The 27,320-nt window shown below is 46.9% G+C and overlaps 1 protein-coding gene across 4 annotated transcripts in view; it reads left to right on the top strand.

Moving 5' to 3' along the window:
• The window catches only part of CIITA (class II major histocompatibility complex transactivator), a 47,565-nt gene that overhangs the window by 10,620 nt on the left and 9,625 nt on the right, over positions 1-27,320 (top strand). For all 4 annotated transcript variants that reach the window (XM_079953706.1, XM_079953705.1, XM_079953704.1 and 1 more), the window contains exons 2-12: positions 4,748-4,849; positions 6,473-6,583; positions 8,393-8,452; positions 9,050-9,106; positions 9,733-9,774; positions 10,812-10,943; positions 17,075-17,212; positions 18,975-19,043; positions 20,230-21,928; positions 22,094-22,267; positions 24,638-24,709. In XM_079953706.1, coding sequence (XP_079809832.1) covers positions 4,748-4,849; positions 6,473-6,583; positions 8,393-8,452; positions 9,050-9,106; positions 9,733-9,774; positions 10,812-10,943; positions 17,075-17,212; positions 18,975-19,043; positions 20,230-21,928; positions 22,094-22,267; positions 24,638-24,709 — 2,656 coding nt within the window. The remainder of the gene's footprint in view (positions 1-4,747; positions 4,850-6,472; positions 6,584-8,392; positions 8,453-9,049; positions 9,107-9,732; positions 9,775-10,811; positions 10,944-17,074; positions 17,213-18,974; positions 19,044-20,229; positions 21,929-22,093; positions 22,268-24,637; positions 24,710-27,320) is intronic.

Genomic DNA, 27,320 nt, shown 5'->3' with positions numbered 1-27,320 from the left:
TGCACAGACCCTCCTCTTTGGGCCAGTGGACCAGGAAACCCGTGTCCGAGACACAAGGAAACCACTTCTCTCCCCTCAACCTGGCAGGATCCTATCGCATGCACAGCACTGATAGAACATGGTCGTGGGCCTCCGAGGATAGAACATGGTCGTGGGCCTCCGAGGAGTACCTTCATTGAAAAACTGAAATGACTTAGAAGTTAAATATAGTTCTTGGTATGAGCTTTCGTGTGCATGCACTTCTTCAGATACAGATTCTTCTTCAGTATCTGAAGTGTGTATCTGAAGAAGTGTGCATGCACACGAAAGCTCATACCAAGAACTAACTTAGTTGGTCTTTAAGGTGCTACTGGAAGGAATTTTTTTATTTTGTTTTGACTATGGCAGACCAACACGGCTACCTATCTGTAAGTTAAATATAATTAGACATTTTGTGCTTCTGAGTGGGGTGGGGTTGTGGAATATTGATGGTTGCTTCCTGTGTGTGTGTAGATGTGTAGATGTAGGGAAAGATTGAAGGCACAAGGAGAAGGGGACGAGATGGTTGGACAGTGTTCTCGAAGCTACCAGCATGAGTTTGACCAAACTGTGGGAGGCAGTGGAAGACAGGAGTGCCTGGCGTGCTCTGGTCCATGGGGTCACGAAGAGTCGGACACGACTAAACGACTAAACAACAACAACAACAATGTATATGTATATACATATACGCACAGTGCTTTTTTCCTAAAAAATGTTAAGGGTACTCTCATTTTCTTACTCATATTGAAATACTGCCCCCTCAATGAGGCCAAACTTAGATTCACAAAATGTTTAGGGGTACCCCAGAAAAAAGAAAGAAAGAAAGAAAGAAAGAAAGAAAGAAAGAAAGAAAGAAAGAAAGAAGCGGAACCGGAACCAATAAAAGATTTGGGGAAGTGGGGAAGACACCACCATATGCATACCCTCCAACATTCCTCAGATGAAAATAGGGATATTTCTCACTCTGTCCCCCAACTGAACCTCCCCACCCCCATTTTTGTCTCCTTTACCCACAGAACATTTCCACCACCGCTATATCAATGGGACAAAGCACACAGACCCTCCAGCATCTGAGAAAACCCCTTAATCCTGGATTTATTTTTTTCTTTGGTAGATTTACAAAAAGAAAAACACATATCAAAGAATAAATTAGTCACAGAAAGGGGCAATGCTGTTGTTGTTTTAATAATAATAATAATAATAATAATAATAATAATAATTCAAGGCTTCTTGCCCCCTGCTCCGCTCCCCCTTTCTTCCCACCCAGGGTGGCTCTGCTTTCTACCTTCATTTCAGAGCTATACAACCAAGGTAATTCCCTGTGTTGCAAAAACAGAAAACTCTGAACAACCGCAAGCAACATGTGGCTAATACTACACTGTTAAGTGATTGCTGATCCATTGCTATTTGAAGTACCTGTAGGGACAACTTATTTGCTGACGAAGAATCAGTTCGTTATCCGGAAAAACTATTCGGCACCCCTATCACTGCACATCTGCAAGATTTTGACTGTTGAAATGCACTTTGCCTTCATTTCAGTGTTCTTTGATATTGACTGACGCTTTCCAATTCGGTTCATGGAACATTTGTTTGATTCCTATTATTTGTGACTTGATGCAAGGATTATATATATTCTGCTTATGAATGGTGGAACAATATAATGTTATAAATATTTTGTTAGCACATTATTAGCCGCGTATTGCTTGTAGATGCATCTCAGAGCTGGCGAATCACACAGCGGCGGCAGCATCGCCTTCTCCTTGCTTGCTCTGCAGCAGCCACTATGCGCTGCCCAATGAAGGGACACGGAGCGTATGCAGAAGAAATAATAATAATAATAATAATAATAATAATAATAATAATAATAATAATTTATTACTTACACCTCACCCATCTGGCCAGGTCTCCCCAGCCACTCTGGGCAGCTCCCAACAGAATATTAAAAACACGATAAAACATCAAACATTAAAATCTTCCCTGTTACAGGGCTGCCTTCAGATGTCTTCTAAAAGTCAGATAGTTGTCTATTTCCTTGACATATGACTGGAGGGCGTTCCACAGGGCAGGTACCACTACTGAAAAGGCCCTCTGCCTGGTTCCCTGTAGCCTTGCTTCCTGCAGTGAGGGAACCGCCAGAAGGCCCTCGGTGGTGGACCTCAGTGTCTGGGCTGAACGATGGGGGTGGAGACGCTCCTTCAGATATACTGGGCTGAGGCCGTTTAGGGCTTTAATGGTCAGCACCAACACTTTGAATTGTGCTCGCAAATGTAATGGGAGCCAATGAAGGTCCTTCAGGACCGGTGTTATGTGGTCTCGGCAGCTACTCCCAGTCACCATTCTGGCTGCCGCATTCTGGATTAGTTGTAGTTTCCGGATCACCTTCAAAGGTAGCCCCACGTAGAGCGCATTGCAGTAGTCCAAGCGGGAGATAACCAGAGCATGCACCACTCTGGCAAGACAGTCCACGGGCAGGTAGGGTCTCATCCTGTGTACCAGATGCAGCTGGTAGACACCTGGTCACAGAATTGACCTGCGCCTCCATGGACAGCTGTGAGTCCAAAATGACTCCCAGGCTGCGTACCTGGTCCTTCAGGGGCACAGTTACCCCATTCAGGACCAGGGAGTCTTCCATACCCACCTGCAAAGGAAGAGGGGACTTTGAGCTCATTTATCATCCTGCTTCCTGTTACACCAGTCCTAAGTCCTGCACTTGGATCCAAGAAGCTGCTTAGGGGGTGATTCTCCAGCAGGACTTTCTTTCTTGTCTTATTTGGAGCCAACTGCTACGCAAGCCACGCTACCAAAACAATACTCAAATCGAAACACAGAAGCTTGTTTCTGTTAACAGCAGCAGTTTGGCTGTGGCCTGGGAGAAGGGAAATGTCTAAGGAGGGAGGGTGACCGTCAAAGTGGTTTTTGTCTAGTCTGGCATCCTCTTCCCCCACAGCGGCCTGCCAGATGCCGCCAAAGCTCATGTGGGGAGGCGGATCACATGTTGTGACCACAACCAGGGCATGGTCAGGAGACAAAGGGCGCCACCTCCACTCTAATGTTTTCAGCGTCCTCCTACAATTTAGGATTAAAAGAGCACCGCATTTCATTCTTCTGAAAAGCAAAACGTGAAGCTAGCTAACGCGCTGGTTTTGCTCAAGACCGATTAGCAAACTGCCAGGGCTTCAAGGCTAGTTGGTCGCTGTTTGCACCTCAACTGTTGGACAGTCAAACGCAAAGCCAGCTCTCAGACCCTCCAAGTGTCCCTGTTTTCCAGGGACATCCCTCAGCCTGATCTTTTATTTCCCTTCCCTTCCCTTCCCTCCCCCTCCCCTTTTATGAAGATCGCCTGCTCAGAGACCCCACATCAAATTCTCCCCGGTCTCCTCACTGGCCCAAGTAGGACCAATTCAGCCAGCTAGCCCTGAGGATTATCTAATGTTTATTTCCCCTAAATTGATTTTTGAATTTTATTGTTATTCGTGTTTTTATACTGTATTTTATGCTGTTTTTATAATTAAGTGTTTTAAATTTGTTGTTAGCTGCCCTGAGCCCGGTTTTTGAACCGGGAAGGGCGGGGTATAAATAAAAAATTATTATTATTATTATTATTATTATTATTATTATTATTTAGAGAAGCTGTCCCGGTTTCTGATTCAATCCTGGAATGTCCCACTTTTCCTTAAGACGTCTCTATTTTCATCGGAGTAATGTTGGAGGGTATGAGCTCTCAAATGGAGAGCAAGAGAGATTTCCATATTTCTTTGTTTTTAAAAGAAATTTAACTTGGAAAGACTCATTCATTGTTGGATCCCAGCCAGTCAGGGATCCTGCTGTGAATGTGATGTTGTGACAGATTACTGCTGAGGTAGTGCAGTGCAGTGGTCAGAGTGCTGAAAAGCTGCAGGTTCAAATTCCCTCTCAGCCATGAACATCCTTGGCTGACACTGACCCCAGACACTCTCATTGTCAGATAAACCTATCTCACAGGGTTGCCGTGAGGTGAAAGGGGGCAGGAGAACCATGCAGATTTCTCTTCGGATGAAGGTTATCTATTAAATTATCCATGCCAGTCAGACCAAGTTGCAAGCATTCAACACACACACACATATATATACAGTGGTACCTCTGGTTAAGTACTTAATTCATTCCAGAGGTCTGTACTTAACCTGAAACTGCTCTTAACCTGAAGCACCTCTTTAGCTAATGGGGCCTCCTGCTGCCGCCGCGCCGCCAGAGCCCGATTTCTGTTCTTATCCTGAAGCAAAGTTCTTAACCTGAGGTAATATTTCTGGGTTAGAGGAGTCTGTAACCTGAAGCGTATGCAACCTGAAGCGTATGTAACCCAAGGTACCACTGTACTGTGTGTGTGTTTGTTTCCTCTTTCTGAGCACTGGGGGGGGGCACTTCCCTTTAAAACACTGAGCACTCAGGCACATCAGCACCTGCGTTTTAAAAATGCACCCCAGATGTGGGCATTTTTTGAGGCGTGAGAAAAACACGAGCTCGACAGAGCAAGTCCTAACTGGTTTCAGCACTAATATAGAGGAAATGAAACAAGTTTTATTAAGCAAAGGTCAGTGTGTGTGTGTGTGTGTGTGTGTGTGTGTGTGTGTGTGGATGGGTGCGGGAATTCGGAACCGTGTGGAGCAGAAGGGGACCTGTGAGCCAGGCAAATGCCAGAAGCGGCTGAATCATACATCTTTTGTTTTACTGATGACGGTGGCGATGCTTTCAGGTGACACCATGGACCCAGGAGTCCTGGCTGGGAAGAGCTACCTGGACCTCCTGTTCAGTGATGTCGACATTCCGGTTCTGTATAAGGAGGTAGTGGAAACAGGTGAGTCCCCCCGCCCCCCCGAGCGTTGTGAAGAATAATCCCCTGCTCGTTTTGTTTTCTCATCTATCTGACGCCCCATAATTTTTTTTATTGTGAAAGCTGCAAAAGACACGTCAAGAGTCAGATAACCAAGGGGACAAGATGAAAGCACAGGAACAATGGAAGAGGCATTTCCAAGGCAGTTCTGCCTGTCTGCATCTAGGAAATAAAACCAGGTTGGCTGACTTGGGGTACATTGCAGCTGCTGCCCACATAAATACTCATCCTCGCTTTCACAGTCTTCCTCCACTGACCAGTCTTCTTCATCCTCTATTTTGGACTGGTCAATGGCTGACGAAGGGCTGCACAGGAAGTACCGTACTTTCCTGTGTATAACACGCCCCCGAGTATAAGATGCCCCCTATTTTAGGGGACTCAAAATTAAGAAAATGGGGGGAGATTGCCCAGAATTGCTGAGCATTTTTGGGGAGGGGAATCGCTCACCCATCTGACCAACGCTGACAATAACACACGTCGCAGAGGCCAAAAATCACCTGCCTGCTCGCCGCCAGCAGCCGCCAATCGCCCATCCATTTGCTGCAACGATAGCCAATCAACAGCAGCCCTTGCCGCAGTCACCAATCACCAGAGCAATAGCGGCTGACAATCTCCTACTCACGGCAGTAACCAATCACCCGTCACCACACTGAACTACCCACATATAAGACGACCCCAATTTTTAAACATTATTTTTGCAGGGAAAAGCCTCATCTTATACTCGGAAAAGTATGGTACTTTCTGGGAGCCATAAATCCAAAGCATTCTCTGAGGGCAACCTCTGGCCAAATCAGATATTTTTGAGCTGGTTTTTCCACCTGGCTTCTTAAAGAAAAAAAATGAATAAGCAAACAACAACAAATACTTTAACGTGAAATTATGAGAGCAACGGTAGGAACAGGGTGGAAGAGGGGTGTTGAAGGTGTATTTAAACCTCTGCCTTGACCCATTTTCCTAAATGCCCCTCCAAAAGCAGCAATGGGTCGAGAAAACAGTGGGGGTTAAGCAGGTACTCTTCCAACAGGGATGGATGAGAAATTCGGTTCAGCTTAAACCGACCCAATTTGCATTTTCCGAGATGTTCCGCAAACTGAAACACAGCCAGCCTTTGAAATTTTAACTTCTCTGAATTTTGCAGTGCAGTTCTCCGGCCAAGAAATATATATTAAAATGCATATACAAGGATATGGTGTGTGCGACAATACATATACTAATGAATGTTACGTACAGAAATTATATCAGGGGGGAATCCTTTGCAGAAATGTGTATATTCAGGGAAATTACATACCAAAGTGTGCCTATTAGGTGAAATTTGCCCCTGCATGCAAGACAGCCCACCTGTCAATTGTGTGATGTTCTAGTGGCATCTGTGGCAGGTGAGTTGCCCCGCCCACTTTTCCATGCTGACCCACAGGGTGTTGCCAGATAAAGATCTGGTCCTGGGAGCCCAAAAAGTTTCTGATTTCTATGGGCTCTGCAGATATTTAAGGTGTTTCTGTGGTTGATGCTTTGTGTAGTAAGATAAAAGTTGCATAGATGTTTTTGTGCACTATTAATGCCTCTTTCGTTTTATTTTTTTAACTCTAGAACTTGACGACCAGGAAAACAACCCTGATGTCTTTTACACAGTGGAAAGTAATGAGAGTGGCGAACAAGTCTGCCTGTGTGCGGACACTGGAGAGGCCTATGATAAAATAGGTAGGAAGATGGAATGTCGAGGGTGGAGAGGAGCTTGTTTCTTTGTTTGTTAGATATTGTTAAATATGTATACCGCCCTATACCCCAAAGTCTCAGGGTGGTTCACAACATAAAATCACAATAATGAATGAATCTTTATTTGCACCAGCCATTGGCCATAGCAATAAAACAACAATACGATATACAAAGAATAAAAATAAAAAGTCAATTATATAAAATACATTTTAGGGTTTTGAATCAATAGTCAAATAGTGGATCTTATTCTAACTGCCCCAGCTAAAAACCTTGCAACCTTTGCTGTCGCTTGCTCATCTTGATCTGCCAAGAGAAAGGACCCTGTGGCAGTGGCTGGGCAACCTGGAATGGACAATAAAGGAGGGGCGATAACCTCATTCCCCAAGTCTTTATAAAGAGGGCAAGCCAGAAGGGCATGCACCACTGATTCAGTACTGCCATCTCCACAGGGACATAGGTTTATTCGTGTGGAATCTGTTGGAATCGTCCCTCAAGTACAGCTGAGGGCAATACATTCAATCTTGCAAAAGTAAAAGCGCATCTATATTTCAGAATTGCTACTTAAAATCACAAAATACATAGTAAAGAAAAAGACAAGAGGGGTCAGCAAACTTTTTCAGCCGGGGGCCAGTCCACTGTCCCTCAGACCTTGTGGGGGGACAGACTATATTTTTTTTGGGGGGGGGGATTCCTATGCCCCACAAATAACCCAGAGATGCATTTTAAATAAAAGGACACATTCTACTCATGTAAAAACACACTGATTCCTGGACCGTCCGCGGGCCGGATTACTCCCACCACCCTTCTGAGTAATACCCCTCCCCACCTTCTCACTATATAGAAGGGTCTGGTGACTTCTGTTTCAGTGTATCTGAAGAAGTGTGCATGCACACGAAAGCTCATACCTAGATGTGCTACTGGAAGGAATTTTTTTGCTTTTGTTTTGTTTTGACCTATTTATCTACTTGCACTTTGACGTGCTTTCGAACTGCTAGGTTGGCAGGAGCAGGGACCAAGCAACGGGAGCTCACCCCGTCGCGGGGATTCGAACCGCCGACCTTCTGATCGACAAACCCTAGGCTCAGTGGTTTAACCCACAGCGCCACAGCTGTCAACTTTTCCCTTTTATTGCGAGGGATCCTATTCGGAATAAGGGAATTTCCCTTTAAAAAAGGGGAAAGTTAGACAGCTATGGTCCTAAACCTTTTCACTGCTTTTTCTTTCTTTTCCCACTTGACCTCTTCTTCTTCCTCAGCAATGGCTGCTTCTCCTTTTGCCTGACAGACCCAGAATGCTCTGAGCCCCCCAATGCAACCCATGACGCTCTGGGACTGTCTCTACCCAGCTTGGGTGGCACCCTGCCATCCCCTTATCAGGGCTTCAGCTGAATCTAATGCACAACCTTAGTCGATATGTTTTGTCCCTTCTTTTATTAAAAAAACAAACACAAAACAAAACCTTACTTTTCTGCATTTGCAACTCAAGCAGTGTACAGAAGCCTCAGGTGCTGATTGGATGAGCTGCTCTTACATCACAGAAGGGTCTCTGGTGCCCTCCAGGTGTTGCTGGACTATAACACCATCCCTGCTCCCAGCACCCCTGATGCTTGGCCATGCTTGCTGAGGTCAATGTCCAGGGATCTTGGGAGTTGTAGTTCAGCAACACCCAGAGTGCCAAAGCTTCCCTACATCTGCAGGAAAGATTCGAGCTTTTATTTGTAGAAAAATTCACCTGTACAGCTTCTCACTTTGCATTCTTTCCCTCTTTTTTAAAAAACAAAACAAAACAATTTAGCTTCCTTGGCTGAATACGTCCTAAAAGACCAGCAAGAAAAACCTGAGGAAGATCTGTTCGGTAAGATTCTTATGTGCCCCCCTCCCCTTCCAGAAAAGCATTGCATTTGAGATGCCCTCATGCAGCGGCGTAGCGTGGGTTGTCAGCACCCGGGGCAAGGCAAGTAATTTGCGCCCCCTAACCTGTGGATTTGCGCCCCCTAACCCGTGGATTTGCGCCCCCTAACCCTAACCCCCAGATGTTGCGCCCGGTGCGGCCGGCCCCCCCTGCACCCCCCACGCTACGCCACTGCCCTCATGGCAGTCAGTGTGGTGTAGTGGTTAAGAGCGGTAGTCTCGTAATCTGGGGAACCGGGTTCGCTTCCTTGGTCCTCCACATGCAGCTGCTGGGTGACCTTGGGCTAGTCACACTTCTCTGAAGTCTCTCAGCCCCACTCACCTCACAGAGTGTTTGTTGTGGGGGAGGAAGGGAAAGGAGATTGTTAGCCACTTTGAGACTCCTTTGGGTAGTGATAAAGCAGGATAGCAAATCTCTTCTTCTTCTTCAGTCTATCTCACAACAGACTTCAGTACGTACAGCCTCTAAAGGTCTTGATGCAGCCTTGTCTAATCGTGAATAAACAGCCTGTTCTTCCCTTTCTTATTTCAAACCAAACAGGAAACCTGGTTCTAGATGAGGCAGCGGCTGAAACCCCAGGGGAAGCCAAGAAACGGGGTGAGCAGGAGGTGAATTGGTGGGGTTCGCGCGGCAGCCAAGGGCGGAACATTTTGCAGTTCCTTGTTTATTTTAGGCTTTTATTTTAGGCATTTATAACCAGCCTTATGCAAATAGCCTCAAGGCAGCTTACAAAAGAGAATGTATGAAAACGCATGAAAGCAACATGTTATAACAGGAGATAATAATAATAATAATAATAATAATAATAATAATAATAATAATAATAATTTATTTGTACCTCACCCATCTGGCTGTGTTTCCCCAGCAACTCTGGGCGGCTTCCAACAAAAGACCGAAAATACACTAAGATGTTACACATTAAAAACTTCCTTGAACCTCACGATAGTTATTTTTAAAGCAGGTGTAAGTCACCTTTGACCTTCAAGCTGTTTGCTTATTTCCTAAGTCTCTAGGGGAAAGGAAGGGCTCTCAGAATCTGTCCTGGCATCAATCCCCAACCAATAGGAACGTAATTTAAGATCACACAGAAATCTGCAAATATCAGGGATTCTCCCAGCTGTGTGGCTAATTCCATCCCTGCCGTTCTGGCAGAGAGGAGTCACACCTGCTGAAGTAATTGTTCAAGGCGCTGTGCCTTCATCTTCCTTTCTTTCCACCCCCAGGCAGCTGCTCTGATGCTCCAGAGCCCAAACGCAGGAAATTCGGTGAGTTGGGGGTTGCGTCGATAGCTGGGCGCCGCAGCAAGATAGATGCGCCTAGCCGGGGCAGTGTAAAACAGCTTGCTTCTCCATTGGATGTGCATAATGGAACTTGCCTCTCCAAATCTACATCCTCTCTGCAAAGAAACCCACACCCGATGTTCTTATCTCGTTTTCCTGTTGCAACTATACTTGCAAATGGCAGGTGACTAAGTCGTGGGATAGGAGAGCTGAAAATAATGCCAATATTGGTAAAGGGAAAAGGGAAAGGACCCCTGGACAGTTAAGTCCAGTCAAAGGCGACTATGGGGTTGCGGCGCTCATCTCGCTTTCAGGCTGAGGGAGCCGGCCTTTGTCCACAGACAGCTTTCTGTGTCATGTGGCCAGCATGACTAAAATGCTTCTGGAGCAATGGAACACCAGAGCGCATGGAAACGCTGTTTACCTTCCTGCCGCAATGGTACCTATTTATCTACTTGCACTGGTGTGCTTTCGAACAGCTAGGTTGACAGGAGCTGGGACAGAGCTCACTCCATCACGAGGATTCGAACCGCCGACCTTCTGATCTGCAAGCCCAAGAGGCTCAGTGGTTTAGACCACAGCGCCACCTGCGTCCCTTTAATGCCCATATATTTCACATCTGACAACCAATGCACCCTTTTGGTTTCAGATAGTACACGGGTAAATGAGTCTGAAAAGCCTGGGACACATTTTCAAGGCCCTTCAGCCGCTATGGTGGCTCTTTAACAAAAGTCATATATTGAGTGTTAACTCTGGAAGTGTGTACTCGATTCTGATCAAACTGAGCCTCCTGATTCATATTGCGCTCATGTACACGGTCGTCCATAAGCATGCATAAGTGGGGGAGGGAGATGCCTGGTTTGTCATAAACTGTCTGTGATACATTTTTATGATACAGTGGTATACAAACATTTTTTTAAATAAATAAATAAGCCATTCCCGAGCCTGATAGTAGCCTGGAGATGAAGTCGCACCAAAACTGCTTCCCCGTGACATCGCTCTGCTTTTGCTTCCTCGCTCAGGGCATCCACCGGCGCTCTGCGTTGTCAGCGGCAATTGCATGACCATCCCTCTGAGCTGCTCCCCGGCCGACACCCTCTCGTCGCCCGACTTCCACATGGAGTTTTCGGTGACCACCATCAGCCCTGCTTTCGGTATGAGAAGCGATACTTGCGGGTTTGCGTTCTGCACCCTTTGGGATTATCAGTACAGTGGTACCTGGGGTTAAGAACTTAATTCGCTCTGGAGGTCCGTTCTTAACCTGAAAGTGTTCTTAACCTGAGGTACCACTTTAGCTAATGGGGCCTCCCGCCACCGCCACGCGATTTCTGTTCTTATCCTGAAGCAAAGTTCTTAACCCGAGGTACTATTTCTGTGTTAGTCTGTAACCTGAAGCGTCTGTAACCTGAAGCATCTGTAACCCAAGGTACCACTGTACAGTGGTATCTTGGTTCTCAAACGCCTTGGTACTCAAACAACTTGGAACCCAAACACTGCAAAGCCGGAAGTAAGTGTTTCAGTTTGCGAACTTTTTTTGGAAGCCGAACATGCTCCGTTTTAAGTGTTACGCTTCCAATTTGAGTGCCACACTTCCAGTTTGAGTGTTACTCTGAGGTCTGTCTATTTTTGCTGTTTATTTTGCATTTTTGTTCTTGCGGCTCTTTTTTGGTGACTGTGTGGAACCCAGTTCAGCTACTGCTTGATTGATTGTGCGGCTGCAGTACATTGTTTGTTGCTTTCATTTTAAGGATCAATGGTCATGTTAGATAGTAAAATTCGTGTTAGATTTGTTTTTAAAAGTCTGGAACGGATGAACCCATTTTGCATTGCTTTCTATGGGAAAGCGTGGCTTAGGTTTTGGAACGCTTGGGTTTTGGAACAGACTTCCAGAATGGATTACGTTTGAGAACCAAGGTACCACTGTATTTTAAAAAAGAAACCCACAACTGCGTAAGACATGCCAAAAATATTTGAAAGCAACAATAAGCTCAAAATGCAACTGTAATGGTTATAAGGGGTTACTTGTGCTTAAGTTGCCGTTACTTTCGGCTAGATTGCCTGGCTAAGCATGCCTCGGCTGACAGCCCTTCACTCCGTGGCCGTTCAGTCGCTTGCAGAATCCGTCAGTGGGCATTTCTTGAACCTCTTCCAGCATAGAAGCTGTTTGACGCCAAGTCTCCGCCTACTTTCCCTGCGCGGAACTCTTCTGCGCAAGGAAGGAGTGGGCAGAGGTGTGCCCGTGCTCTCTCCACTAGTTTCGGGCCAAGAGTCTTGGAGACCCCTCTCCGAATCCTCCATCTCCCTCCCTTCTCTACTGGTGTTGCGCTGAATTCCTTCCCCTCTGCTGGTCCCCTCTCCTGCATCGCTCGGGAGCCTTGCCTCCACATCTCGCTCCAATGTCAGTTCCCTGACAGCAACCAAACACACATGTCAGCGTTCTACATGCCTGGGCAGGTTTGCCTAAACAAAAGTGTTTTTAGAAGGCAGGGATTTCCATTGTGCAGTTGCAGCCATGCTAAAAAAAAAATCTCTTGCAAATGTGGAACGAAGATTATGTGGCATTTCTAACAGTTCCAGCTCCGCAGATTGAAGTGGTTGAGTGGGTATATATTGGGTAAGGTGCTCTATAGTAAATAAGAACTACAGATTCCTATGGAGAAATCATCACTGATACAGGATGTAAGTAAGGAGCAAAACACAGCCTTGTGTTCATCTGGATTTTTTTCCAAGGTTTGATGGTTTTGATGGATGTTTGATGGGGAATTTGTGCAGCTGGGAAAAAACCTGCTTAACAAAAACCCTGGTGACTTAGGGTGATGTGTGTATATTTTACATGGCAATAAGCATCTCTCTTGCATTCTGCAGCCTCCCCAGATGCCTTCATCTCCTGATTTATAAAATGTCCATGGGCGGAGTTACATCATCGCTTCTTCCCCTGGGCTTTAACTGAAGTGCAGGAAGCCAGGGAGGCTGACTACTGAGCACCTAAGACCAGTGCACTCACTGACCTTGTTTTTAAGGAAGGCCCTTTCATTTTAACTTAAATCAGCAGTTCTCAACCTGTGGGTCCCCAGATGTTGTTGGACTATAACTCCCATCATCCCTGAGCTCTGGCCTTGCTAGCTAGGGGTGATGGGAGTTGTAATTCAACAACATTTGGGGACCCACAGGTTGAGAAAGGCTGACTTAAATATATATATAACTTTTCCGCTGATGGTATCTTGGGGCTTTCTGGAAGTGTGGGCACCCAGGGAGGCTGCAGGGTGCAGGCCACCAGAGAGATTATCTGCAGAATGGGGGGGGGGACGACTCCCAGACATCCCTTGGCCACCTCAAAAGTAAGCTAAGCGGCACAAGAAAAACTTGGCACTCCCATCTCTGGGGATTTCACTGAGATTTCCTCTCCCTTCTGATCCTTTTCTGAATGCAGTTTCTGTTCCCGTTAAGTGATGGAGGTGTTTTTGGCATGGCACGGGTTTTGTCACAGCATGCTGAAGCTGTGCATGGACCTGTGGAAGAGTTTGGAAACGGGAGTTCCAGCATCAGTTTGGGATTAGAGTTACAGCGTCGTGCAAGGGGTGGGGGGAGGGGGAAACTTTGCTTGGAGAACTGGTCCCTGTTGGCACCAGCCCAAGCGTGTGTTATCCGGATGGCGAGAACAAATATCCAAGTGAGGCCAATGCAGAAGCGTAACGGCTGCAGGAGATCAGGTTGCGTAGGAAGCTGCCTTCTCCGGAATCAGAGAATGTAGCTCAGTGTCAGATACACTTGGCCTGAAAGCGAGATGAGCACCACAACCCCATAGCTGCTGAAATATACTTGGAGTTGAGTGTGAATTTCATGCTCTTTATAGTAGCAATGAATGAAACTTTCCCCAAAACATCTAGTTATATATACATTATTTACACAAAGGGCCCTGCGTGATTGGCTAATTCTGGGCTGCTCCTGCAGGCCAGTCAGGTTGCGGATTCACCTCCTCCAGAAGCCTGATTGGCTGCTCCTGCAGGCCAATCAGGTTGCTGACTAACTTCATCCAGGAGCCTGATTGGCTGCTCTTACAGGCCAATCAGGTCGCTGATTCACTTCCACCTGGAGCTGGATTGGGTGGCTCCTGTGGACCAATCAGACTGCTGCATTCTGGATCCTATTGTTCTAGGATTCAGTTCAGTGCATAACAGTTGCCTTTGACTGGACCTAACCGTCCAGGGTCCTTTACCTTTCTACCTTTACGCTCTCCAGCAACTGCTGTGCAGAGTCAGATATCATAAACTAGTTTTGTTCATTCGCAAAGCGCTTAAGAGCTCTACCTAAAAAGAGCCGTGCAGGATCGGATTCTAGTCCAAACAGTCTGTTTGCACAGCGGCCAACCAGGTGTCCCATTGGGAAGCTGGGAAGCAGAACCCGAAGACAACTGTGATTTCCAGTAACTGGTCTTCAGAGGAATAACTGCCTTTAACAGTGGAGGGAGGAGGCGTACAGGTGAAAGTTGAAAAATTAGAATATTGTGGAAAAGTTCCTTCCCCAAGATTGTGCTTCCTACTGAACCAGGATCAGGAACCCATTGCAGGTGTTATGGATTGAATAGCTACTGCACCTTTAATCAATATTCTAATTTTCTGAGATTGTTAATTTGGGGTTTTCATCAGCTGTACACCATAATCATCACAATTATAACAATAGCTTGACATATCTTGCTTTGCATGTCATGAGTCTATCTCATATATTAGTTTCACCTTTTAAGCTGAATTACTGAAATAAATGAATTTTTCCACGATATTCTAATTTTTCGAGTTTCACCTGTATCTTTGTGGTGGGGCATTAAGAGTGTTTAAGCTCAAGGAGTGGTTTTGGAATGGTATTGGAACACTAGTTTTTGGGATGCGCGCCACGGCAGCCCGGAAGTAACGGAGCACATTACTTCCAGGTTTTGCCGCTCGCACATGCACAGACAGTCAAAATGATGTCATGCGCAGAAGCGGCAAATCGCAGCACGTGCAGACGCGGGTTGCGCTCGCTTCAGGATGTGAATGGGGCTCCAGAATGGATCCCGTTCACATCCAGGGGTACCATTGTATGAGAGGAGCAGGCCTCATACAGACATCATGTCTCATCGCAAGACAGAGCAGAAAGAAAAAGTACAATAAAAAGTACAATAATACCAGAGACGGAAGTCACACAGACTGGCTTCCTTTCTCACAGAACAGAAAATAAACAAGAATCAGATGGTCCTTGCAATGGGAGGTGTGAAATGCAAACAAAAACCACATGCCTCCTTGCTTGCTCCTCTGGAAAAGCAGAACCTCAGATCACCTTGGAACCTTCAAGTAAGGTATCTCAGGGCACCAAGGATGTTTAGAAGCGTTTTGTCTTCGATCTGGTGGACTTCTACTTTTCACCTAGCTGCTTTTTTATTTATGTAAATGATTTTTCTCCCCACCTCTGGGTCCGAAGTCTGCTACCCGCAAACAATGTCAGGCAATAAAGCAGCCCGTTAAGGCGATAACCGAAAACGGCTCGAGAAAACAAACAAAGTAATGGGCAGCATCAGAGAAGCAGGAATTGAAATCCTGCTGAAACTATGTGGGGCTGGATGTTATCATTCAGCTTGGGGTTGGTGCCAAGAGTTAGACTCAGAGGCTCATAGAATTGTAGGTTGGTGGTATTTAACACCAGTCAGATTAAGTCAGATGAACAAGGACTATTTGGTGTTATGTTGGAGGGGATGCCAGGAAACGGGGAATTATGTTCACATGTGGTGGGGGTGCAAATATATACATATTTATTTATTTATTTATTTATTTGGCAAAGGGTGTTTAAGGAGATAACAGAAATCACTGAGTTAAAGCTGACCAAAAGTCCAGATGTAGCATTGTTATCAATTTACCACGGGGTGGAAGGTTCGCAGGCTATGAAGGACACAAATTTATTGACAGCTGCACAGATTATTATAAACTAGGAAGTGGAAGGGGCAAGCAGAATATGAAATGGAAGAATGGTATAAAGATGTGTGGGATGTAGCTATTAACGGTAAATTAACATGTGCCATTAAGGTAAGACAGTGGAATATGCAGGAGGAATGATTTTGAGGAGATATGGAAGGCGTTTGTAGAATTTGTACTGTTAAAATGGAAAGGGGTCACAACCATCGCAAGAGGTGTTGAAATTTCCGGAGGCTGGATAGTTACAATGGGTCGGTCTCGGTGGGGTGGTGCACATTTTTATTCCTATTTATTTATGATCATTACTTTGTCAAAATAAAATAATAAAAGAAAATAAATTGTAGGTTGGAAGGGACCTTGAAGGTCATCTGGTCCCACTCTCCAGCCCACAACCATCACTCAGTGGCCTCGAACCACTGAGTTTGAGGCCACTTGCATTCTGCAGCCAAACGCCCTCACCCGTTGCACCACCTGAGGCAGTGAAAGCACTCACATACACAGTCTGCATTTCCAAGCAACCTGCAATTTAGGTTCTGCCATTTGCTCCAATTCAGTGCCACTCTCCCAACTTTCAGCTCTACGTACTTTCAGGGTAGCCACCCTGAAGGCCAAGGGGGTAAACAAGTGAGTGGGAAGGCTCAGGGACCTTGTGAGCACCCGAGGGAGACTTCAGGGGTGCCACTGCACTCATTGGCACCTTCCGCTTTCCACACTGCAATGCCAACCCACTGCAAGGCGGGCTTCATTCCGAACCCTGTGTTGCGGCTGAGGAGGTGGACTGCATCTTGCTTTAAGGCCTCTTTGCCAAATGCACGATAAAAGGGAGATTACTTCATGGTTCCCAGCTGGCAGTCTCAGCTACTCCAGTGTAGCTGCTCTCATCCTGCTTCCCACCACACAGATGGAGAGGGACAATGATCCTTGAAAGGCGGGCCGTGTGTTAACAAAGTCACTTAAACAACGCAGGTGGAGTCCAGAGGGAAAGGAAATCCTGAAAACACTTGGTTGAGGAAATGGGACAAATCAGTGTATAATCTGAGTGGAAATAAACAGAGCGGCGGCCTTGTCTTCCTTCCTTCCTTCCGGCCTTGTAAATGGCAGGAAGACATGCAATCAAACATACAGGGAGTGTGTGTGTAGAAACTCCCTCAGAACTACACAGCAAATCAGAGCACGGGAAGATCCTGCCAGCCTGCCTGGTTGCTAGTCGACTTTCACACTAATGGAATTAACCCTTGAGTTACAAACAGAATGAGCCCTGCTGTTGCAGTTGTAGCAACAGGGGCAATGGGTTGCTTCTTGCTGAGCCGATGTTGATGATCAAACCCCTCTCTCCTCATTTGCAGAGCCTCTTGCAAGCCCCAACCTGTACTACTGCCCACTCGGCATGGAAGATATTCAGGTAGTCTTTGCCTTCGAGCCTCTCGATCAGCGCGTGAATATTCTTGCTGAGCCAGAAGGTGCCATCATTCATGCCTGTCCTGGTAAGCGTCATGATTTTTGCTGCAATTGTCCATAATCTGCACCCTCTCTGCCCTTGTTATTCTCCCCAGGATGATAACTGCTCTTGGTCGCAATATCAGCTTCTGGCCTGGGGGCGGGACGCGACTCTTGTTGGGAGAATTGCATGGGAGGCTAGGGTTAAATTCCCTTCCATTGGGGCTGCGGCCCTGGTCTCTAAAATAAAATTTAAAGTCCTCCCCGCTTGCAAATGCAAAGGTATGATTAAGGTAAAGTTCGCTTTGGCTCTTGGAAGAAGACATTCATCGGGCTCAAAGATCTTAGAATATCTCTGCAATCCTGCTGGGAGAATCAGCTCCTCTTTCCTCACTCTCTGCTGCCCCCCGGAGGTTTAGTGCTGTGGTAACGTAGAAGGCAAGGGACGCGGGTGGCACTGTGGCTTTAAACCAGAGAGCCTAGGACTTGCCGATCAGAAGGTCGGCGGTTCGAATCCCCACGGCGGGTTGAGCTCCCGTTGCTCGGTCCCTGCTCCTGCCAACCTAGCAGTTCAAAAGCATGTCAAAGTGCAAGTAGATAAATAGATACCATTCTGGCAGGAAGGTAAACGGCATTTCCGTGCGCTGCTCTGGTTCGCCAGAAGCGGCTTAGTCATGCTGGCCACATGACCCGGAAGCTGTACACCGGCTCCCTCGGCCAATAAAGCGAGATGAGTGCTGCAACCCCAGAATCGTTTGTGACTGGACCTAATGGTCAGGGGTCCCTTTACCTTTACCTTTTAACATAGAAGGCAAAGCTTGAAGGTAAGATTACGATGCACCCCAGGAATGAGCTTAAGGTCAACCCTGGACCGCTGGCCAGCTTTGGGCAGGCATCCCTAGTTCCTACTGGTTACTGGGATGTTTGCAAAGCACCCTGGGCTAGTTGGACCCTCATCTCTTCAGTTTGATAACAAGTGTGAAGCCACAGGCTAGCTGTTCTCTTTCCTTCTGACAGCCCCCATGCGCTATTGGTTTATCAGTCAAAAATGCCTCCAGTGGGCTGTTGGATTCCAGTAAAAAGAATGAGTCGTTCATATCAGATTTTTGCTTGTGTGTTTAAAATCCTTTGCGATTGCGATGCAAACATGGGTGCAAGGTGCAATCATAGAATCGTCGAGCTGGAAGGGTCAAGCAGCTCAGAACTCCTTACACACTGAGCTTCTCAAGTAGATGGAGATACAGCAAGGTAAACAGGTAAAGGACCCCTGGACGGTTAAGTCCAGTCAAAGGCGACTATGGAGTTGCAGTGCTCATCTCGCTTTCAGGCCAAGGGAGCCGGCGTTTGTCTGCAGACAGCTTTCCGAGTCATGTGGCCAGCAGGACTAAACCGCTACTGGCAGACTGTGACAGAAACCAGAGAGCACGGAAACACTATTTACCTTCCCGCTGCAGTGGTACCTATTTATCTACTTGCAGTGGCGTGCTTTCGAACTGCTAGGTTGGCAGGAGCTGGGACAGAGCAACGGGAGCTCACCCCGTGGCGGGGATTTGAACCGCCGACCTTCCGATCGGCAAGCCCAAGAGGCTCAGTGGGTTAGACCACAGCGCCACCTGCGTCCTGTCCCCAAGGTGAGGGGGAATGACCTAGCTAATCCTGGCAGGACAGCTTACTCTATGACATTAACCCCTTCATGCATTAATTAGGCTTAAGCAAGTTAGACTTAAGACTGGTTATCCCATGGTGGGGGGACGTTGCAGGGGGTTTACAGGCCTGCTGTGTTTCAATATGCTCCCCTTTGTCTCATAGATGTGGTTGTGGCTGACAAAGGACCTGAAGCCCCACCTGTTCATTCAGAGCGAGCTCACAAACGACTAGGTGAGTGTCGCTGCTTTTTAACCTGTTCAAATGCTAGGTTATTTGAGAGCAGGAGTGGCTCACCTGTGGCCACAGATCCCTCATCCCTGTTTTGGAGGAGTGTCTCCAGATGTTCCATTATTCACATCAAAACCACGCACCCTCCAAAACCTGAGAGGCCAAAAGATGGGCAAAAAAAGCACCCACACTGAGGGGTTTTTCATGCTGCTGGTCTGGTTCATTCAGAATTTCAGAAAGCCAGCTTTCGCACCTTAATAATGACAACGAATGGATGAAAGGAAGATAAAAGAAGAGCTGCTTGCAAAAGGATGGTGGATGCCCTGTTAAAAAACTACACGCATAAGGTCCATCTGGAAGTATTTTGTGCTGCTTGGGATGTTTTTTATGCAGCTGTCGAATTGCTTGCGAAGCTCATTTTTAAAAAAGAATTAATTGCAGTTTCGGTTCACCCCTTCCCAAAAGGAATTACCGTATTTTCCCGTGTATAACATACCTCCTTGTATAAGATGCCCCCTGTGTTGGGGGACTCAAAATTAAGAAAATGGGGGGAGATTGCCCAGAGTTGTTGAGTTTTTTTGGGGGGGGATGCCAAAAATCACTCACCCGCCCCACAGACACTGACAATTGCATGCATCGCAGGGCCCTCCCAATTGCTGCTGTGGCTGCCAATCACCAAAAGCCCTTAATACCAAAAAGCCCTAATTTTTATCACAATTTCTAATAAAAAAAGGTAGTCTTATACGCGGGAAAATACGGTAATTCCCTTCAATTCACAATTCATTCCATTGGTCCTCAGCATTTTCTTTTTCAGTCTTTAGAATTTTACAAGCTGCTCTGCTAAGGTATAACATTTACTTAAGGGGAAAATAAAACATTAAAACAAACACACACATGTACTGTGTGATGTGAACATTTAGCTCACCCAAAAATGATAGGAACTACATTCAGCTGTAATATGGATAGTTCTGAATTAGTTCATCTGAATTAGTTCATTCCGAGCATCCCAAGCATTTTAGGTAGTTCTGTCCCTATAATTCCCAAAAGAAGAGCTTCTGGGGTTTTTTTTTACAAAGGTTATTTTAAACATCTTTTTCATTTCATTGTATATCATTTCCCAGTGAGCTTTAACCTTACTACAAGACCACCACGTATGATAAAAATAACCTTCTTTCCTTTTTAATCCTAGGCCCTGCGGACGTGTTTCACAGGAGGCTAAAAGACCACTTCCGGGAGACGTGCCAATTCGTGCCCATGGAGCGAGAGTTTGCCCTGGACCGCCTTTACATCGAACGTGACATGGCGCTGTGCCTCGTGGAAAGCAAGAACGCCGGGAAAAATGCCGACCACAGGCCCTGCGACCTCAGAGAGAAAGGGAAGGTTCTGGTGAGGAGCAGCCAGCTCTTTCAGCTGCCGTGGAAGAACAACCTGGGAACCAAAGTCGTCGTCATCTTGGGGAAAGCCGGAATGGGGAAAAGCCTGCTGGTCCAAAAGATCTGCCTGGACTGGTCCAGAGGCCATTTGCCCAATTACAGCTTCCTTTTCCGATTCGATTGCCGGATGCTGGGCCTCCTCCCCGAAAACCGCTACAGCCTCAAGCAGCTGCTGTTTGAGCTCTCCGCTGGGCCTCAAGATGGCGGTGACGACATCTACAGGCACGTTCTGCGGTACCCGGAAAAGGTCCTCCTCATTTTTGATGGTTTTGAAGAGCTGAAGGACCGGGATGGCTTAACATCTGGTGTGGACAGCCTGCCCCACAAGGAACCCTTGGGCGTTGGAGGCATCCTGGCCAGAATCTTCCAGAAGAAGGTTCTCAGCAGCTGCACGGTGCTTCTAACCTCCCGCCCCAAGGACAAGTTGCAGCAGCATTTATCAAAGATGGACGCGACGCTAGAACTGGCAGGGTTCTCCACGCAGCAAATTGAGTCGTACATTGCTCAGTACTTTGAAGGATCGCCCTGGAGTGGTGCGGCGGTGGCTTTGATCAGGAAATGCCCTTACCTCTTCAGCCATTGCTACACTCCTGACCTGTGTCGCTTCGTTTGCGAGGCTGTGTCTGAAGCGGGGTGCAAGGAACTGCCTTCCACGCTTACTGGCCTGTTGGCCCAGTTCCTGCTCCAAAAACTGATGCGTTCGTCAACGCAGAGATCTTCCCCCAAGCAGCAGAATATCGCTGCTTTAGCTCAGATGGCCTGGTCTTCCGGACAGGACCACCGGAACACACTCATGAGCTACAACTTTCCGTCCACGGAAGTGAAGGAGTTTGCTCTCAGCTGCGGACTGGTGGTTCCCCTCGCGTTCCCGAAAGACTCGAGCAGCGGGAAAGAGGAATGTGGCTACGTGTTCCCTAGCTTCGTGGTCCAAAATTTCCTAGTTGCGCTGCATTTGGTGCTGGCTAAAGAGATCAAGGACAAAACGCTCACCAAATACCTTCGGCTGCTCACCAAATCCAAGAAGTTTCTCTTCTCCTGGAGCTTGGTACCTTGCTTTTTGTCCGGCTTGCTATTTTTAGGGGGCAAACTGAGATCCTCTGTCCTTTTCCGAGAGGAGGGGGAGATGGATGCCAAGAGAATGGCCAGCAAGAAGCAGAGAAGCTTCTCAAACTACGTCCGGAAACTCATGGAGCGTGATTTCACTCCAGACAAGCTCCTTGATTTTCTCCACTGTCTCTACGAAACGGGAGATCGTTGCCTTTTGAAGCAAATGGCTTTAGAACTCAAGTGTGACCTCTCTTTCTCGGGGTTTGCTCTTACCCCACCCAATGTCTATATTCTCCACTCTGTCATCAAACAAGCCAAAAGGAAGTTTGCTTTAGATTTGAGAGGGAGCGCCATTGACTCAGAAGGATTCAGACAGCTGGTCACCCTGAAGAATGTTGCATCATTCAGGTATGTTTGGGGTGGTGATGTTTGTGGGTGTTGCACCTCAGCGACGGCCAAGCTCCAGGTCATGGGGCCCAGGGACCCATTGAAATCTGTGGAGTGGATTGCCGGAGGTTCCCATCTTCCGCAAAGATGCTCTCAACCTCAGTGTGGCATGTTGATTCTCTACAGGGCATCCCTCAGCGATGCCGTCCGGCTCTGGAGGCAGTTGTGGGAAGCTGAGGAAAGAGACCAACTGCAATCTGCCATTGAGAAGTTTATTGTTGTTCCGTTCAAAGCCAAGACGATGAGGGACATTGATGACCTCTGTGCTCTTGTCGACATGCAGGAGAAAATGACCCAAAGGTAGGAGGGTTTGTTCTTGTTATAGGAATTCTAAGGTCTTATATTTATAAAATAAATGTTCGTAAATGTACAAGGCAAGCACATACATAAGTATATAAACCACGTATCTGAAATGGTACAGGAGAACAATCCTGGAGCCATTTTGACTCTCCCAAATTGACCTCAATATATTTCTCTGCAAGGAGGAAGGAAATGGGAAAAGTCTTTGGACTGCAGGGACTTACGCCTCCCTGTAAATACAGCCTGGCAAGTATCTGTTAAGCTGAGCACACTATCAATATGCCTGCGAGATTCAAGAACTAGGTAAAGGTAAAGGTACCCCTGCCCGTACGGGCCAGTCTTGACAGACTCTGGGGTTGTGCGCCCATCTCACTTAAGAGGCCAGGGGCCAGCGCTGTCCGGAGACACTTCCGGGTCACGTGGCCAGCGTGACATCGCTGCTCTGGCGAGCCAGAGCCGCACACGGAAACGCCGTTTACCTTCCCACTGGTAAGCGGTCCCTATTTATCTACTTGCACCCGGAGGTGCTTTCGAACTGCTAGGTTGGCAGGCGCTGGGACCGAGCAGCGGGAGCGCACCCCGCCGCAGGGATTCGAACCACCGACCTTTCGATCGGCAAGCCCTAGGCGCTGAGGCTTTAACCCACAGCGCCACCTGCGTCCCCTTCAAGAACTAAGTACCAGTATTTACCATCTCAAAGGAATGGCCAGGCTACTCAGAAAAGGCAATCAGATAAGGCATTATCAGGTATCCAGGCAGACAGGAGAGAAGCAACACACTCACATTTCTGCTGGGACGACCTCTTTCTGTGATGTATGTATGATGTTTTTGGGGGTGGTTTGAGCTACAAGGTGGGCAGTTTCAAAGTCTCTGTAAGAGCATGCACACCAATATTCTGGGTTCCTCTCCTCCCTCCAGAGTGAGCACCCTGTTGCAACAGTTTAATGAAGATCAGGCTTACTAGCTGCTTTGCTTCTCAATATTCCCTGGTTGGCCTCTGTTATTTTCTCCTACCGATAGAGAACCTACATAAGGACTCTATACGGGCTCTTGGATACCCCATAAGGGGGAAAGGAGCAGTTTTTTCTTATAACATTCTTTTTTTGTCAGTATCACTGTATCTAAATGTATTTTACTGTCAGGGACGGGACATAGGAGGGGAAATGGTAGAGACTGCATCCCCCTTCTCCTAGACCTTTCCGAGAAGAGGAGGACAGTATAGATTTAGAACGGTGGTTTGCAGAAGGTCATGACTCTTAAGACAGAAGAGGGACATACCTGGGAGATAGCGGAAGAAAGCGAGGGTAAGCAACAGAGCGGGCTGCTTCCAGGGGGTGGGCAAGGGAGCTGCGCCGCTTTGCCAGCAGCCTTCCTCCCTTCCCTCTTCCTTTTGACAGCTTGGGGGAGGCTCCCCCCCCCCCCGGAAGCAGCCCGGGAGCGGGGGGGGGGGGGCAACGGCACACTGCCCGCCCACGAATCCCAAGCCTCCCTCGAGCTGTCAAAACAAAGGGGTAAGGCCGCCGGCAAAGCGGTGCAGCTCCCCCCCTTCCCCTGACGGCTCGGGGTAGGCTTGGAAGTCGCAGGCGGGCGGCGCACCAAATGTCACCGGGGCAGACCGCTTCCAACACCCCCCTTCCTCCGCCCCTGCCCCCTTCCCCTAGGACCTGGAGGACATTGAAAGTAGGGGAACAGATAGCTCAGAGGCAGAAAGCACAGATCAGCCAACGTAGTGATGATGTACCATAGGAGAGACGGAGGGGGTGGAGCTTTACTTGGAGGAATGCCATTATCCTAGAGACAGCATACTACTCCTCTCTGTGAATATTGAATAAAACACCTTGGTAAGAGCTCTTGTTTTTCCATTACCCGCGAGGGAGGGGGGTCACCTTCCCTGAAGCCTGACATATGCATGCAGAAGAGGGGCCAAGACAGATAGAGTGAGGGAACTGGAGTCCAGCAACAGCCTTGCCCTACAGTTCAGCCTATAAATTAGTCCCCGTAGTGGAGGGATCACCAACATAGGGGATAAAAGGTCAGACAAGGACCTGGAAGAGAGCAGGGTTCGAATCCCCACTCACCCATGACCTACCTCTCAGGGTTGTTGTGGGGATTAAACGAGGTGCGGAGGAGATTCGCGTATGCCGCTTTGAACTCCTTGGAGAAAACAAGTGGGATATAAGTGCGATAAATAGATGCGATCCCTAGCAGGATACAACATGCCTACAATTTCTCCTGAGAGAGCCCGAGACGTGTGGCTTACACCCTAGAAGAAATACGTTCTGGGGTCGGGGTTGTGTCATCTTCATCTTTTTCGAAAATGTTAAGCCCTGGTAATATATCTAACCAAATTCTTATTGTTGTTTTGTTCAGCGAGGCAGATTCAGCTGGCGGTAGCGCCCGCCTCATCCCAGCCGTCACAGAGCTTAAACAATTAGAATTCACGTAAGTAAGAGAGGGTTTTTAAAATGGATCTTTTGGTGGGTGTAAATATGTACGATTTTTTGTGGCAAAGGGTGTTTAAGGAGATGGCAGAAATCACTGGGTCAAAGCTGACCCAAAGTCCAGTGGTAGCATTATTATCAATTTACGATGGGGCGGAAGGTTCACAGGCTATGAAAGCCTCGCTCACAAATTTATTGACAGCTGCACAAATAAATGATTATAGCTAGGAAGTGGAAGGGGAAAGCAGAATATAAAATGGAAGGATGGTAGAAAGAGGTGTGGGGTATAGCTATTAATGATAAATTAACATGTGCCATTAAGGTAAGACGGTAGAATATGCAGGAGGAATGGTTTTGAGGAGATATGGAGGGCATTTGTAGAATTTGTACTGTTAAAACGGAAAGGGGTCAAACCATGAGTAGGCAAACTACGGCCCGGGTGCCGAATCCGGCCCAATCCCATTCTAAATCTGGCCTGCGGATGGTCCAGGAATCAGCGTGTTTTGACATGAGTAGAATGTGTCCTTTTATTTAAAATGCATCTCTGGGTTCTTTGTGGGGCCTGCCTGGTCTTTTTACATGAATAGAATGTGTGCTTTTATTTAAAATGCATCTCTGGGTTATTTGTGGGGCATAGGAATTCATTGATTTTTTTCCTGCAAAATATAGTCCAGCCCCCCACAAGGTCTGTGGCAAAGTGGACCGGCCCCCTGCTGAAAAGGTTTGCTGACCCCTGGGTCAAACCATTGCAAGTGGCGTCAAAATTTGGGGAGGTTGGATAGTTACAGTGGAATGGTCTCGGTGGTGGGGTGCACATTTTTATTCTTATTTATTTATGATTATTGCTTTGTCAAAATAAATAAATAATAATAATAATAAAAACGGTTCTTTAAAAACTGGTTGAGGAGATGGGTCTCTCAGCAGCTACTGGTGAAAAGTGAAACCTCCATATGCTAAGGCAGTGTACCACTGAGTTCCAGATTAACCCACAGGAGAGGGCAGTTGCCTTTTAGCTCTGCATCTGAGCCTTCATCTAGCTGTGCTACAGATGATGGAGAAGGCAAATCTTGTTGTAACCTTGGTCTGGCGCAGTTCTTTAAAGCCGCAGGAATAACTCTTTGTGCTTTTGGGGACCAATTTATCTGAACTGAGTCATTGTCCCCCCACCCAACTCATGGAACAAGGGAACAGGGTTGTAGATCAATGTTAGAACACCTGCTCTGCATGCAGAAGGACCCAGGAAAGGTTATTATTATTAATATTATTAATTAAATTTGTATATTGCCCTTCATCTATAGATCTCAGGGCAGTTCACAGCATAAAGTTGCCATATTAAAAACACCAAATACATAGTGAAAATAAGAACAAAAACAAAACAATAATCCCCACCTCCCACGACACATTTCAAAGAGCATCAGGTGTCGATAATAATAATAATAATAATAATAATAATAAATTTTTATTTATACCCTGCCCTCCCTAGCCAGAGCCAGGTTCAGGGCGGCTAACACCAGTAAAATCAGCCAAAGGCCTGGTTTAAGTACATAAATTAACACTGAATCCAGGGTGGAGGGGCACACTTCACCTTGCAAATAACCACACTGAGGGTGGATCTACACACAGGGGGAAAAACCCCCCGCTATAAATAAGTCAGAACTAAAATTGTTATAACGGGGTGGGGGGTGGGGAAACCACTATGGAAAATCGCATAGAATTTTCTTTTTGCTCTCCAGCGCCATCTAATGCTTCATGTTTATAACACATTCAAAATGCTACTTTTGGCAAATGTAGCTGAGTCCTGAGACGCTTACTTTAAGAACATAAGAAAGCTAAGTTTATTGCAGGAAATACCTGCTTAAAAGGGGTGGGGGTGGGGAATCCTAGTTCTCATCAGCTAAGGTTCTTGCTCTTGCATCTCAGTGGCAGAGACACAAACGATGTCGCTTCTCACAAGGGAGGCCTTGAGAACGAAGGCGAAGTGAGGTCAGCAGCCCTAAGTGTATCTGTCTAGCAATGAAGGAAGTTCAGCAAATCCGCCCAGGGAGACTGGGAGCTTCCAATCTCCCCATCCCATGAACTTCCTTCAGATGGCTCTGGGGATGGCTGAAATCTCTGGGGATGGCTGAAATCTCCAGAGAGCCACTGCCAGGCAGTGTAGAAAATGAATGAATGAATTTTATTATTATTACGGTCACAGACCAGTTCCGGCTCACTTACAATATCAGGAAAATCATAAAACACAACAGGAATACATTGAATTGCAATTGGGAAAATACAGTGGTACCTCGGTTTATGAACATAATCCTTTCCGGACGTCCATTCTTAAACCAAAACCATTCTTAAACCAAGGCGCGCTTTCCCTAATGAGCCTCCCGCCACCGGTGCCCTTCCACCATTTGGCTTCCATTCGTAGACCGAGGTAAAGTTCGCAAACCAGGACACTACCCCTGGTTTTGCGGAGTTCTTAAACAGAATTGATCATAAACAGGGCTGTTCTTAAACTGAGGTACCACTGTACTGAGTAAGAGGAACTGATGGTCCGATGTGGTTGAAAGATACTGTTTCCCCTTCTCCCACCCTTCTCCAGACATGTTTGGGGACAGGACTTGACT

This window comes from Podarcis cretensis, assembly GCF_951804945.1.
Source record: "Podarcis cretensis genome assembly, chromosome: 14".
NCBI classification, from domain to species: Eukaryota; Metazoa; Chordata; class Lepidosauria; order Squamata; family Lacertidae; genus Podarcis; species Podarcis cretensis.
Note: the sequence above shows the minus strand (reverse complement) of the source record. Positions and strands in the feature narration are given on the sequence as shown.